Source organism: Piliocolobus tephrosceles, chromosome 1 (genome assembly GCF_002776525.5).
Source record: "Piliocolobus tephrosceles isolate RC106 chromosome 1, ASM277652v3, whole genome shotgun sequence".
Classification (NCBI taxonomy): domain Eukaryota; kingdom Metazoa; phylum Chordata; class Mammalia; order Primates; family Cercopithecidae; genus Piliocolobus; species Piliocolobus tephrosceles.
Window position 1 is genome coordinate 59,268,019 of NC_045434.1, and position 15,992 is coordinate 59,284,010.

Here is a 15,992-nt window from a genome sequence, read left to right on the forward strand (position 1 = left end):
TCAGTCTCCCGAGTAGCTGGGATTACAGGTGCCTGCCACCACACCTGGCTAATTTTTTGTAGTTTTAGGAGAGACAGGCTTTCGCCATGTTGACCAGGCTCATCTCAAACTCCTGGCCTCGGGTAATCCTCCCACCTCGGCCTTCCAGAGTGCTGGGATCACAGGGGTGAGCTACTGCACCATGCCGGAAAAGGGTGTTTTTTAAGCTACATGTTTGCTCCTGAGAATGATCCCAATGGAGAACAACAGCAACAACAAAAAGATGATGTAGGAGGAAGAATGGAGAGCTGCTGTAATGAGGTCCTTGAGTAGGGTCTAGAGTACAAGTTGAAGGATTTGACTTCAAATAGAAGCTTGTTAGGTTCATCAATGGTAACAAGTGAGAAGATGGTAAATGGTGGTTAAATGTGGTGATAGTCTGTGGAAGTTCTTTTCTGATTGCTTCAGTTTTCTTAGTGAAATAGAAAGCAAGACCAGCAGCCAAGAAAGAACATGAGGAAGGAAGTGATAGGTGTTTGAGTTAAAAGGGAAAGGGGTGAAGTATTTATCTAGGAAAGTAAATGGAGTAGGGAAGTATCTGTGTGTGCATTAGAGTCCACTAAAGGTTCAAAGTAATGAATTTAAATTGAGACCAATGAGCATGGTTGTTTTTTTTTTCAGCCACATTTAGTTGCACAGGTGCAGGGGTGGAGTAAACAGAAAATTGGATTTAAACAAGGTTGTAGTTTTGCCAAGCACTATGAAGGGAGAGAGGGGTGAGTGATGATAATAATGATAAATCATGGAATGTAAGCGCGATAAAGAGTAGAGTGAAGGAACATCAACTGCATGAGAGACAGTGGAGATTCCATGAGGTTGAATGATAGTTCAGGGTCACCCTAGTAGAAAGAATAAGCTGGAAAGATAGGATGTGGAGATACAGAATTGAGATTATGGAGGGGTTATAGTTTTTTTGTAATGGCAACAAAAAGTTAGCTGGAGAAGAAAAGAACACTTCTGAAAAGTATAAACTTCCTTGTAGATACCGCATGGGTAAGGAGGTAATTATAATGAGAAGTACAAAATATTTAGAGCTAAATGACAATGAGATTACTTCACATTAGATCTTGTAGAGTAGCTAAAGAGAGAAAGCTATAACCTTAAATACATGTGTAAGTTTAAAAATTTAGAATAAGTGAAAATAAATGAGCTAAGCTTTAAACTCAAGAAGTTGAAAACAGAGTAAGCCCAAATTAAGTAGAAGGAATGAAATAAAGATAAAAGCAGAAATTAATGAACAGAAAACAGAATAGCAGTAGAAATAGTGTTAATACCAGAAGCTGATTCTTTGAAAAGATATAAAATTCAATAAACTTTTTTATTTTCCAATGTCCACCTTGACTGCAGTGTTCTAGGACTCAGAGGCATCTTACATGCTAGTCTGGGGCCTGGGATGCAAACAAAAACAGATCAGAGGCAGTTATTTTGGCAACAACAGGGAGAGGGAAGAGTCTTCAAGGTCCCTTAAAGCAACACGTACAACAATTGAGCTGCATACATAACCCAGGAATCTACTTTTTCCAGCCACTGCGCACTAAGCCCCATTAGGGAGGGTAAAATGCAGTAAGCCTTTGACAAGCTGAACTAGAGAAAAGCTATAGGTGTAAACAAATAGTATTTGGAAGAGAAATAGGGACAAAGTTAAGATAAACGTATTTAAAATATAAGATTATTTTGAGCAACTTTATGACAATAAGCTTGAAAACTTAAGTGGACACTCTTCTGGGAAAATATAAAATATCAAAATGACTTAGTAAGAAATGGCAAAACAAAGAAGTTCAGTAACCTTTAAAGAAATTTAATCATACTTCACCACCATCTCCCCAACCTCCTGCCAGAGACACCAAGCCTAGAGTAATTTGGGGGATGAATTTCATCAAACTGTCAATGAGTGTAATAATACTTGTCTTACATAAACTGCTTCAGAGAATAAAAAGAAGGAAGCCAAAATCTGGATTGTTTTGCCTCCAACTTGTTTAGTAACAACAAAAAGAGACTAAGAACTGAGGCAAAGAAAAACCAAAATAAAGTCTGAATACTTCCCACAAACAGCATTAGAAAAATACATTTGATAATACCCAGGTGGTACAAGTTTTAAGGACTGGACCTTTGACTTTGTGCTCATCCTTCTGTGTGGATCGGCTTTGCTCTTTGATTCCAGTTATTTTAGTTCCAGTTGTAATGATGGGTTTTGGACACACTCAGTCTGTATTATGACCAACAGCATATATTTGTAAGATAGCTAGGTCACTAATAGTCTGTGGCATGGAAAAATTTTTGTTTTAATATGGTGCTAACTAAGCATACAGAGGTTGACTCTGTAACTTTAACTCCAGCAACACACTGTTATCACCACCCAAACTGACCAGCCTAGTTAGTAACATCATATGTGGTACCATGCAAACTACTTAGAACCATGCCTGGGACACTCAGCTGTTAGCTCTTACATGCCCTTTGTGCTCCAAGAGAACAATTTGTGGTTGTTGTATGACAGTCAACTCAGTCATCATGGAGCTTAGTTGTTTACTGTATTGCATGCTAAGCAGTAGACTCTAGGAATCTAATTAATTTGATTCTCACATTGGTCCTGTTTGCCACAAACATTGCCATGCCTCATGAACCTCACAAGTTGTGTTTCTTAGAACAGTGCATATGTAGTTCTTATACTCTGCAACAGTGTTTGCCTCAGCATAATTGTGTTTATGTGGAATTGCATTGGCATTGCAATGTGAGAATGACAGAGTTGACAGGACTATTAATGTGTGTACCCTGGGAATTATTTCCCTCATCCCCATAGCCGGCTGAAGAAACTTTATTTCTCAGTTATTATGTAGGGACTGAAAGGTTTTTTTGTTTTTTTTTTTTGTTTGTTTGTTTGTTTTTTACATGTATGTACAGACTGTTTTTTTACCTACAGTGAGCAAAAATAATCTGGACAAAAACATAATGCTCTCCCTGTTTTTTCTTTCAAACGTATATATATATTTGAAATCTTAGGCATGGGAAAAAACTTTTATGTCATCTTCAGAGCTACAGCCATATTTTTTAGCTAGAACCAAATCTTAAATCTCTCCTGACAGAACCCTAATGAAGGGGACAAAGTGATCTCCAGTGGAAATGTGAAAGGCATAAAAAGGAAAAGTTCGCTATCTGGAGGATTCAGATGACACAAAAGAAAATAAGTTGAGGATAAAGGAAATGAGAGGATAAACCTAGTAGTACAATGACATCTTTCATCTTCAACTATTTTAAAGTATTTTTACCTGAAAACATGAAGATAAAGTATGTATAGATGACACATAGACGACTGATAAATGAATAAACATTTACACTGTATATGTCAGAAGTATCTGCAAAGCAAAAATGGTGCATGTCAGTTCATTGTTGACCAGGAAGAGTCTTTTGTATACTCTTCCAGGATCTATGTTATTTAAAAAAAAAAAAAAGAAGAAGAAGTTAGATGTTAAGTTTGGGAGTATTTTTAGTAAACCCAGATGAACAGAGCAGCTTTTATTTCTGGATCAACTGCAAATTCACAACTCTGAAGACTAATTGAAATGTTTAAAGTTCTAGATGAATCATACATAGATTGCTTTTCTTAGGGCCTTTTCCTTAAAACTCTGCAGTTAACTAAAAATGGGAAATAATTATTTTTCTTAACACCTGATGGACCATTCACCCTCATTTATAGGCTTTAAAGAAAACTAACAAAATGTTTTTTTAAAATCAAGTTGATGACAATTTAAAAACTTACATAGAATTTCTGAACCTTCTTTAAGTTATAGGTTACATTTTCAAGAAACTGATCGTTATGAAACATGTGAGCTTAAATTTAAGTATGTTGCTACCAGGCAGTAATATGTTTTGCCTGGCATACAGATTATAAGCACAACTTAACTATCATAGATACCTTTGAGAACTAAATGGATTTATTTATTTTAAAAGTTATTCTAAAATTAATTCCATACTTTTCTCCTCTGTACCTTTCTCCTTAAGTTTTTAAAACACCTTTCTTGACATAAAATTTCTGTATGACTACACATATTTAAATTGTAATATCTGATTAATTTGAGGAAACTATCTCCCCAATTCTCCCTAACTCTTAACTGTACTAAATATTTATAGTCTTAACAAAAATTTCAGATAAATCATATGCTTTAAAGCTACTTATTCAGTGTTTAACTGATACTATATAGAACCCTTTTGCTACTTTTAAGCTAATCAAAAAATATATAATATACCCTGTTACTGCTTCTAATCAGTTCAAGCATTTTTTTTTCTCATCAAGGTGCTGTGAGCATTTGGCAGGGTAATTCTTCACTATGTGGGTCTGTTTCCAGAGTAGCAAGCATTCAGCATCCCTGAGCCTGGCATTTGAAACGCCAATAGCACTCTCTAATCATTGTGCCAATCAGTGTCCCCACATATTTTCAAAAGCTCTTGTGGTAAGTGTTGTCCCTTCCCCTCCCTGTGACAAACCTCTGCCCCTTATACCTTTACTGATGTTTCTAGCCTATACGGCCTACAAAAAAAGTGTGAAGGGGGAAAAGCTATGTTGTTCACATTAAAAAGAGGTAGGTTTTCATTCCTGCTTTTTGTAAGCCATTGCTAAAATTAAATTTAATTGCAAAATATTAAACTCATGAACCAATTCTAGGACAGGTTTGCAGAATGATTTTCTTAAAGGACCTTTATAATCTCTTACTCTTAAATGAGTTTCTGAGACTTAAGCATTCATGACACTAGGGCATGATTATTTAAATATATGGGAACAAGATTGGGAACATTTTGTCGGCTAGTAAAGTTATTGTGAGCTCCATGCTGTGCAACTTGTAGATCTTGTCTTGCTTTGCCTCTCTGTTGCTGCCTTGTACTCCAAAATAGCACCATCTCTTCCCCCTACTCCTAGCAACCCACTAGAGTATGCATAAGCCGTTAGTGGATATATTTTGTTGGTCTGATTTTTAGCTTTTTTTGCTTGTTCACAAAGTGTCAAAGGCCCTTTATTACACTGAAAGAATTGCGTGACTTTTCTGTATTCTGCATTTCCTTACAAGTGGAATGAAGGCTGACTCTTTAAAGTCATTTGAGATGATTACCATCACAAAAGGAGAAGTGATGGTAAGTGATTCATTCTGTGGTAAAGTCCCTAATATGTCTCGCTCACTCAGGAGCATCTGTGCAGGAGTCAACATTAAATGTGAGTTATCATTATTGATCTTTTCCATCACCCCCAAAAGGGGAGGATTTTCACATCACGTAAATTAAAACAGGATTGAGATGGAAAAATCAAAAGAGAAGAAGTGACAAAGAACCTCCTATTTCCTTTAGAACTTATTTCCTGCCCCCAAGTAACATTTGTGGCCCTTCTAAGTACCCAGTAATAAAACGTCGCTATAAAAGCGTAGAATAGTAAATGAAGCTGTTATGAATTCTAGACTATCTTCCAACTTGGCTGTGTGCTATTGATGGTCTCCTTTAAAAACAAATTGTTTGTTTAGTATGAGATCAAAAATTATCTATATAAAAATATATGGAAGAGTAGGGCTTGATATTAATTTTAACAGTATGGAGATCTTTGTAGTGATACAAATTTTGAGATTTCCTATAATCTCTTTGAAGACACGAATCATGTCTTAACAGAACTTTGTATATCCCTATCCCTAATAGTACCTTGCATTAGAATACGAACTTAATAGTTGTTAGTTGATGGAAGAAAAGTATCAGTTGAAAATAAAAATATTTTCTTTGAATCTTATATTCATAAACGGACTGAAAATGCCCTGTTCCAAAAGGAGGAGCAGAGAACTTAAACTGTACTTCTTAACTGGTAATACTTGACTCATCACCTTCTTACCTAAATCTGAACTAAAATACTGTGTGTTATACCGACTCAGACGTTTATAAACTAACCTACCAAAAAATTGATTGGAGGAAGAGGCAGAGACATTTTTGAAAGACTAGGTAATGTCCACCTAACTATTGATATCCTTTGGGCCTTGAAGGACCTTGTGGTTTTGTTACCAGAAAAGGAGTTCAATCTGGACCCCAAGAAAGAGTTCTTAGATCTCACGCAAGAGAGAATTCAGGGCAAGTCCCTAGAGTAAAGTGAAAGCAACTTTATTTAGAAAGTGAAGGAATAAAAGAATGACTACTCCATAGACAGGGCAGCCCCAAGGGCTGCTGGTTTTATAGTTACTTCTTGATTACATGCTAAACAAGGGATGGATTATGCATGAGTTTTCCAGGAAAGAGGTGGTCAATTTCCAGAACTGAGGGTTCCTCCCCTTTTTAGACCATATAGGGTAACTTCTTGATGTTGCCATGACATTTGTAAACTGTCTTGTCACTGGTGGGAGTGTCTCTTAGCATGCTGATGTATTATAATTAGTGTATAATGAGTCATGAGGACGACCAGAGGTCACTCTCGTCACCATCTTAGTTTTGGTGGGTTTTGGCTGGCTTCTTTATCGCAACCTGTTTTATCAGCAAGGTCTTTGTGACCTGTATCTTGTGCCAACCTCCTATCTCATCCTGTGACTGAGAATGCCTTAACCTCTAATGCAGCTAGTAAGTGTCAACCTTATTTACCCAGCCCCTATTCAAGATGGAGTGCCTCTGGTTCAAACACCTTTGACAAAAACATACCTATACCTTAGTCTACTATGTATAATGCATTCCAGCATTTGCTATTCTGTTTATTCACTTTTTATTGATCTGGTTGTGGCCACTAAATTGATTCATAACCTAACAATGAGTCTCATTGTACCTTTAGCCCAAGTGACTACCCGCTTCCATTAGCAAACCCAATTCTTTGGTGAACATATAATCTTAGAGTCCTCTGTAATGAGAGACTATCTTTCAAAAGTTGTCAGGAATTAAAAAAAGAAAGTCAATTCCTTATGCCCCTTTCTCACTGTAGTGAGATGAAAAAACTCTGTTTTTTTTTAAAACACTGTTAAACTTACAGAAATATTTCAAGAATAGATTAAAGAATTGCTGTATACCCTTTATGTAGAGATCACATTCACTTTTTTTTTTTTTTTTTTTTGAGATGGAGTTTCACTCTTGTTTTCCAGGCTGGAGTGCAATGGCGCGATCTCGGCTCACCGCAACCTCTGCCTCCCAGGTTCAAGCGATTCTTCTGCCTCAGCCTCCTGAGTAGCTGGGATTATAGGCATGCGCCACCACGCCCGGCTGATTTTGTATTTTTAGTAGAGATGAGATTTCTCCATGTTGGTCAGGCTGGTCTCGAACTCCCGACCTCAGGTGATCTGCCCGCCTCGGCCTCCCAAAGTGCTGGGATTACAGGCGTGACACATTCACATTTTTACCAGTTGTCCTAATAAAGTCCATTGGAGCAGAAAGATCCAATCCAGGATCACTATTTATACCCAATTTTTGTGTATCTCTAGTTAGACTTTCCTCGATTTATATGACCTTGTTTGTTTTGTTTTGTTTTGTTTTGTTTTGTTTTATGTTGCCCAGGCTGAAGTGCAGTAGTGTGATCTTAGTTCACTGCATCCTCTGCCTCTTGTACTCAGAGGATCCTCCCACCTCAGCATCTTAAGTAGCTGGGACTACAGGTGGGCGCCACCTTGCCTTGCTAATTTTGGGTTTTTTGTTTTGTTTTGTTTTGTTTGTTTGCTTGATAGAGATGGGGTTTTGTGACATTGCCCAGGCTAATCTTGAACCCCTGGGCTCAAGAGATTTGCTCACCTTAGCCTCCCAAAGTGCTGAGATTACAGGCATGAGCCATCACGCCTGGCCGACCTTGATATTTTTGAAGATAGCAGGCCAGTCATATATGTCCCTCAGTTTAGGTTTATCCAATGTTTTCTCATGATTAGACCCAGTTTATGCATTTTTGGCCACAATGTCATAGAAGTGATACTGTACTCTTCTCATTTCATGCTATCAGTTTGTCATGTTACTAGTGGTCTTGTCTTTGATCGCTGAATTGAGATGACATCTGCCAGGTTTCTCCATGGTAAAGTTAGTTTTTCCCCCTTTGTGATTAGTAAATGTTGTGTGATGTGATACTTTGAGATTATGTAAACTCCAGTTTCTCCTCTACTTTTACCCACTACTTTGAACATCATTAATACTGCTTTCTTGGATTGATTTTACAGTCATGGTTGCAAATGGTAATTTTTCTAACTTTATTACTCCTTCTACATTTATTAGTAGGCATTCTATTGGAAGCAAGAACCTGTTCTCCTCCCATTTATTTATATCAGTGTCTACTCGTGGGTTCCTAGTCAGTGGGTTATAATTCGTTGCTATCATTATTCATTTTGATGCTCTTATTATCCCAGGTTTGGCTTTTTAAGCAGGCTTCTGTGTCCTTATGTCATATCATTTAAGTGTTGTTTGAGAACTTTCTCACCTTCTAGCGCAAGATATCAGGCTCATTTTGTTTCCTTGCCCCAGCTCTGGAATTAGCCATTTCTCCAGGGAGCGCTGTTCCTCTTAGTAGAAAGTGGCATTTAGAAACAATAATCTGGGCACTAGGCATGCTAAATGCTGCTGGAGTGTTGCTCTTCCCAGGCCCCTTTCAGTGGACAGAGCTAGGAAAGACGTACGTATGGATGCATTTGCTTACTATACACGTACATTTAAATCTTTATTTCTTTATCTATCTGCATTGAAAATCATGAGTTCATACCAATACCTTCAATTCCTACATACCAACACAGGGTTCTTTCTAGCTTTCCCCTTTTTTTTTTTTTTTTTTTTTTTTTTTTGTATTTATGCCTGCCTTCTCCAACAATGAGAAACTTAGTTGCCATTTTCAGTATGTTTACTTATTTGCTCAATCCCTTGTGTAAAGCCAATCCTCTAACTAAACCCAAGTAGACCAGGCTGCTGCCTCACCACTGTACCCTCCTCTTATTACCAGGGCTTTGCCTTCTAAGAAGTAAGGAAAGTTAGGAAAAGGGAAGGAGGAAAATAGGTAGAGATAAGTTTTTTCTTAAAGCATTTGAAAAGGAGACTCTGATATCTTTTTCAGTAACCTTTTACATAATCACAAGGAAAATAAGTGCATAGAATATAAAAACTGATATTTAAGCTCTTTGCTTCAGGTTTTCATTTAGATTCTTACATATATTTTATACATGCATGTGCTTGTTAACCAAGCATTTTTTGTGATAATGACCATGTATTGAACATGACCACATGCTAGGCACTGTGATGGATGATTGTGTGTGTGTGTATCCTAAACCATATAACAATTCTGTAAATAAGCATCCTTATCACTATTTTGGGTGATGAACCAAAGAAGATTCAATGAGGCTGAAGAACTTGATCGTACCAGTCAGTTAAGCAGGGGTTAGGATTTCAACCTAGGATATCTGACCTCAAATCCATACTCTTCCCAAACCATGTGTACAGCACCGTGCTATATTGCTAGCGTTGGAAATCATCACTGGGGAGCATTTTATCCAACATCACCCTTAAACCATGCCATTTAGGATTTTTCAATTTAAAAAATAAAAAGAGGAAAAAGTAGAAATTACTCAACCGGTTCATTAATTTCTTCCTTTACTAACTTTTGGGAGAATTGAATCAATGAGAGTCAATGATTAGATTCACATCATGAGGCATTTTATTAGCTTATTCACACATTAGATGTGTCCCATCTTAAAAACAAACATGCAGTTCTTCTGTTTGATAGTTCTTATATTTTTTGGAAACTCTGTTGAGCTGACTACCTGGGGCTCTTAATTCAGTTATAATAACACCCTAAAGTTTATAGACTTTTTTCCTCCCTCTTTTTTACCTACGAAATAAAATAGATGAGCTCAACATCCTATCCTGCTTATCTGGAATGAGTTATTTTCTAAACAAGTGGCTGTTTGCAAAGCTCATCCTGTAGAAGTCTGTGGTCAAGAATATTTCTATTCAGTTCTTGTTTTCACAGGGGAATTAATGTCTTTTCAGTCAGAAAGGAACAATAAATGCTTGTTGGCTGTGTTGAAAAAAAATTAAATCTACAAAAAGACAAATGAAGAAAAAAAAGAGCTTGCATTCAGCTTTCTGGAGAATTTATCTATGTTCCTCTGTATATGTGATGTGTTCCTGCAAGTATCTCAAATACCCAGAATTTTACTGAAGGATTTGAATTGGTAAATCTTTTCAGATCTGTTTTTACTTTATTTTAATCAACCAAAGTTTATTCTTCAGGCAGTTGTGTTTTGCTCCCCTTTTATTGGCTGTGTGCCTTTGGCCAAGACACTTAACCTTTCAGAACTTCATTTTCTTCATCTATAAGATAGTAATATAGTCACAAGTCCCTTAACGACAGGGGTACATTCTGAGAAATGAGTTGTTAGGCAATTTCTTCCCTGAGCAAACATCAAAGAGTGAATTTAACACAAACCTAGATGGTACAGCCTACTACACACCTCAGCTATTTGGTAGAGCCTATTGCTCCTAGGCTACAAACCTGTACAGCATGTTACTATATTGAATACTGTAGAGCTGGAACATGATAAGTATTTGTGTGTCTAAACAGAGAAAAAATATTATAAAAATACTATGTAAAAGATTAAAAATGATATACCTGTATAGGGCACTTACCATGAATGCACCTTACAGGACTAGAAGTTGCTTTGGGTGAATCAGTGAGCAAGTGGTGAGTGAAGGCCTAGGGCATTACTGTGCACAACTATAGACTATTAACACTGTACACTTAGGTTACACTAAAGTTATAAAAAAGTTTTTTCTTTCTTCAGTAATAAATAACCTTAGCTTACTATACTTTTTTTAACTTTATACATTTTTAAAATTTTTTAACATTTTGACCCTTTTGCAGTAATACTTAGCTTAAAACACAAACACATTATACAGGTGTACAAAAATATTTCTTTATATTCTTAATCTATAAGCTTTTATCTGTTTTTTTCTTTTTAACTTTAAAACTTTCTTGTTAAAAACTAAGACACACACATGTTAATTTAGGCCTACGCAGGGTCAGAATCATCAGTATCACTGTCTTTCACTTCCATATCTTATCCCATTGGAAAGTCTTCATGCGTGGAGCTGTCACTTCCTATCATAACAATGCCTTCTTCAGAATATCTCCTGAAGAACCTGCCTAAGGCAGTTTTACAGTTAACTTATATATATATAAGTAGAAGGAGAAGTACACTCCAAAATAATGATTAAAAATATAGTATAGTAAATACTGGGTGATAAGAATTTTTCAGTTCCATTATAGTCTTATGCAGCCACCATTGTATATGTGGTTTGTTGACTGAAACATCAGTTATGTGGGGCATGACTGTATAGTGGTATACTTTTCAGTGTGGTTGAGAGGATCAGGTGAGATAATATATGTTAAAACACTTCATAAAATATAAAAGAGTTTGTTATTGTTACTACTTTCTAGAAGTGGACGTAAGATAGAAGTAAAAAAAAGACAGAGAGGCCAGTTTGGAGTAAAAGAGGTTTACATCCCTCTCTAATTGCCAGTGAGTGTGAAATCACTGTATGAACCTTACAGAAACAGGTCAGGAAACTTCGTCTGATCAAGTTGTTCTTGCCGTGTCTTTAAGGAATAATGTAAACCGGTGAGTTTCATTCAACATAACTAAAAAGTATCACTAACCTTTCCCTAGCCAGTCGTGCTATCAAGCATGGGAATGTTAGTATTTAGGTTTACAACAGTATTTCTTTAAGTGAAAAGATCTAATGGAGACTCACCTTATCTGATAAGGTTAGCTATATAAGCTATATCCTTAATATACATCATATAAGATCTGAATTCCCAAGATAATTGGCCCTTTTTTTTTTTTTTTTTTTTTTTTTTGAGACAGAGTTTTGTTCTTGTTGCCCAGGCTGGAGTGCAATGGCACGATCTCGGCTCACTGCAACCTCTGCCTCAATGTTTCAAGCAATTCTCCTGCCTCAGCCTCCTGAGTAGCTGGGACTACAGGTGCCCCCCATGACACCTGGCTAATTTTTTGTATTTTTAGTAGAGACAGGGTTTCACCATGCTGGTCAGGCTGGTCTCGAAATCCTGACCTCATGTGATCCACCCACCTCAGCCTCCCAAAATGCTGGGATTATAGGCGTGAGCCACTGCGCCTGGCAACAGTTGGCCTTTGAGACATAGTGTATTCTGGTTTATGATAGAATTGATCAGTCTCCTTAAGGAAGACTGAATAATTTCCAGGACCCCTAATAAAGGGGTTCTAATTCATTCCCAGTCTAAAAGAATGAGTTTGTAAAACTCTTTTCAACCTATATTCCTCAGACCAACTTCCAAGTAGCTGATCACTTACCTTGATTTAATTTCACAAAATTGATCATAGGAATAAAGAAGTTGTCAAAGCAATTAGAGGGAAAAGAATAGCATGTTGAGAAAGTTTGAAGTAAAAAGTATAAATTTCATGTGAAAGAAGGGAAAGCAGGATAGCGTTTCCAAGAGTCCAGAGAAAAGAGAGTTGTTACTTTGGGGATAAACCTGTTGGGTTAGAAAGCATTTGGCCTAGAAATTTTGGTTAGTGTAGTGGTAACAACAGAGTGCAAAAGATTAAATTTTAGATGTTTCTTCCAGGTCAAATCCAAAAATCCTTCAACACTATGCAAATAAATTCCTCTCTTTTTAATTTCATTTTCCTGTACTTCTGAGTCCTATAGTCTTGCAATTGCACTGCTATCTGTTTTCTCTCTTCATTTCTGACCCTTCTTTCTTTTCCCTCACCTTTATACCCCTTTCCATTGTCATTTTCCCTGATTGTGGCATCTTAGGAAACTCTGGTAAGCTTTATACTTACAGTTCCAGCCAGTAAGGTCTGTAATGGACAGAGAACTTTCTTTGCAGTGAGCCAGAGCTTCAGTTTGCTTCCTCATGGTGCAACAGGAATGGCATCTCATTAAAATGGAACATTAAAGGCCTGGAGGTGCTTTGACTAATTTTTCTGTCTGAGCGTTGTTACTTAAGAGATCTAGAAGTTGAAAAATCCCCCTTCTCCTAGTATTCAGAGCAATCAGTCTTAGAGACTTCTGCCTTCTCTGAGGCAGGGCACACTGGAAGGTTGGTGAAGTTTGCCCCTCAGCATGCCCCCAAAGAGCCTCCCTTTATTCCTAGAAGCTGGCAGGCTTTCTTTTCCTCCTACAAGTGGCAACCCGAATTCTGAGTTGAAAGTGAATCTTTGCCCTTGGCTCCTCTCCAGCATTCCTCACTGAGCGAATAGGGATTTGGAATGTCAGAAAATAGAAGAGGGGAGGGGAAAAGATGTGTGTATGACTGTGAGTGTTTATATGTAAAAGCAGCTTCGTCTGGGAGGACTTAGGGAAATTTGACTTCCTCAGACTTCTTCCTTCTTATAAACTCTTGGTTCCTTATTTATCATTTTTTTGTTTTTGTTTTTTAAGTTGTTTGACCTGATTTTATCATAGTAGTTCCAAATGCCTTACAGTCCAGTGGAGTCAAGCTAAGGAAAGACAGCATGATTTTCCACAGGATTTGTATTTCTTCCCTCTGGATAAAGTGATAGTAGTTGTTCCCAGACTCGCTGCCGGCAGGATCCAAGGTCGTCTTTCCTCTGGGATTTAATCTGGTGTCATCAGGAACCTAGATTCAGGTTTTATTGGAGAGCAAGCCTCAATAAGAAGTGTCCTTTGAGGAGAATCAAGGACTCAATCTAGGCATAAAAGGTGTTGCTCAGCACAATACCCTCTACGGTAAGCTACCAGTCCTGAGAACCTGTGGTCAAAACTGAATTGAAAATATTGATGGAACTCAGACTCTGTGTAACTGGGGACTGGTTCAGAGCTCAAGACTATAATTTACAGGGCTGCTTTTATCCTTTATTTAGTTCTATCCAAAGTCCTCTTGCATCAACTCAAAAGGAGAGATTCTGTGAGGGTAACCTACAGGGGAAATTTCCCAGCTTTGTGTGAAGAATCCAGTGGTTGAGTGTCTATCTGCATCCTGAGGAACCATGTCCTCTTTATATACCCGAAGTAAAGAATTCACTCGGAATAGGAAATCTCAGTCTGATTCTCCCCCAGCATCTCTCTCCCCGACTGCCAAGACGCTCCGAGTAAGCAGCATTTTTTTATTTACATATATTCATAGATGGGTCAAAGGTAAAGGATGTGTGTGTGTGTGTGTGTGTGTGTGTATATATGTATGTGTGTGTGTGTGTGTGTGTATATATATATATATATATAAAACTTGGGGCATTAGGTCTAGAGCAAAGGGATTTCAGAGCATATGGGAATCAGTACAGGAAAAAAGAAAAATTCCAAGTAAAGACCCTGTAAGCTTCTCTGCAAGAGGTTATGGTTTATAATACTTAATACAGTCTTAAGTAAAAGCAGACTTAAATATGTCAGGCTACAGTTTCTGCCTTTTAGCTTTTAACTATCAGTTGTAAACTGCTTAACAGTAAGATTTTACAGTCCTTATTACTTTATCTTATGAGGCTTTTCTTAATTTCTACGGCTATTTTAGTCACTGCCTTTCTTGTGTTTTATGGATCAATACTATGTTTCAAGAGAAAAACCTCCGAAATGGCCACAAAACTATATACATTAAACTTCAGTTGTGAAAGTTCCGTGTGTATATTTGTGTATGTATGTATATATGTGAGGTAGAGTATGCCTTTGCCTATTTTGTATGTCTGTCTGTGAGAAAGACCAAAATGAGCAAGGAGTTATAGCCACTTGGAACTTTACTCCTTAATCACCAAGTGCCTTCAGGAAATTTCTTGCTTAAAAGCCCAAGAACTAACTGTTGGCCATTGACAACCACTTCTATGGAGGTGTTTGTGATGTCCTAGGTAGAGCCATTTGAGACTTTTCTCCATTTTCTCTAATGAATGTCTCAATGAAGTGATTTACATATGGGCATTTGCATCTAATTTAGTGTCTTCCCCTGTGGGAAGCTGACAAAAGCAAGAACTGCTACCAATAGCAAGTGATGAGAAGTTCTGATGGGCATATTAGGTAGCAGGCAATATAGCAGTTACTTTTTCAGGAACTAGATTGTGCTTTGCTGTATATACAGAGTAAGAAGAAGGATGGCCATAGCTTCCTTATTTAGGGAGCTACAGGGAGAAAATTTGCAAGAAGCCTGGATAGACTAGTGTGGGGTTTTTTGTTTGTTTGTTTGTTTTGTTTTTCAATTATTTTGTATCTATTTTCAATGTCTTTCTTACCAGTATAAATTACCATGTAGTAGAATTTATAATTTTGTTGGTCTAAGACCTCAGCTAAGGATGAGAATACCAAAGAATATTGTTACGAAGTTATTTTATTCACAAGTTTTTGTGAGAGCACCAAGAGGGGCTCCAATATATATGTCACTGTCATCGAGTTCCAGGAGTGTCTCTTCAACATGTAGACTGGTACCTTTTTTCCCCAAGGAGCCACAGAATGCTTTCACCCCACTAGCTATTGGGTATTCTTTGGTGGCTACCAATCGAGGTCCACAAAACTGGACACCTTACAGTTAGTGTTTATCTTTGTCCCCTTCCCTCATATACTCAGTAGTACCTTTAGTTGTAAAGAGCCCCTTATTAATGTCTCTTCACCACTATAACCATAGCTCCCAGAGCAATGTGATGAGCAACCAACAATTACCTGTTTGGTGACCTTCCCCCATTTTCCCTTTCTGTTTTTCCTTTGCTTTCTTAGAGTTAGGTACTGCTTTCGTCTTGTCTCACTTCTAACAGCTGCTATCCAGCCTCCCTACCCTTGTTTCACAACCCCTCATCCGTGCCTTTTGGACAGAGGTCACAGTGGGAGAAAATCTGAATTATAGGAAACTGAAACATAGATGGCTTAATAAGAGACTGCTTCCCAATTTTAGTGGTCACTGGATGTGGATTCCTACAATAGCATCAACTTACTCTAACCAACTTCCAGTGTCCAAATGACTTGAGACTATGTTAAAGAGAATGTTGATTTTCATATACCACTCATGTTCCATTATG

General features: G+C 37.4%; 1 protein-coding gene and 1 pseudogene across 11 annotated transcripts in view; one reads left to right on the forward strand and one right to left on the reverse strand.

Annotated features, from left to right (window-relative positions):
• Nucleotides 1-15,992, forward strand: part of PPP1R12B (protein phosphatase 1 regulatory subunit 12B) — a 235,347-nt gene that overhangs the window by 173,931 nt on the left and 45,424 nt on the right. Inside the window, exon 20 of one of the 11 annotated variants that reach the window (XM_023186838.3) lies at nucleotides 13,869-14,033. The exons of 9 other annotated variants lie outside the window; for them this stretch is intronic. In XM_023186838.3, coding sequence (XP_023042606.2) covers nucleotides 13,869-13,916 — 48 coding nt within the window. In that variant the 3' untranslated portion in view covers nucleotides 13,917-14,033. Of the gene's footprint in view, nucleotides 1-13,868; nucleotides 14,097-15,992 lie in introns of those variants that run through there. One more of the 11 variants, XM_023186840.2, reaches the window with a different exon arrangement.
• Nucleotides 1,486-1,603, reverse strand: LOC111522839 (annotated as a pseudogene).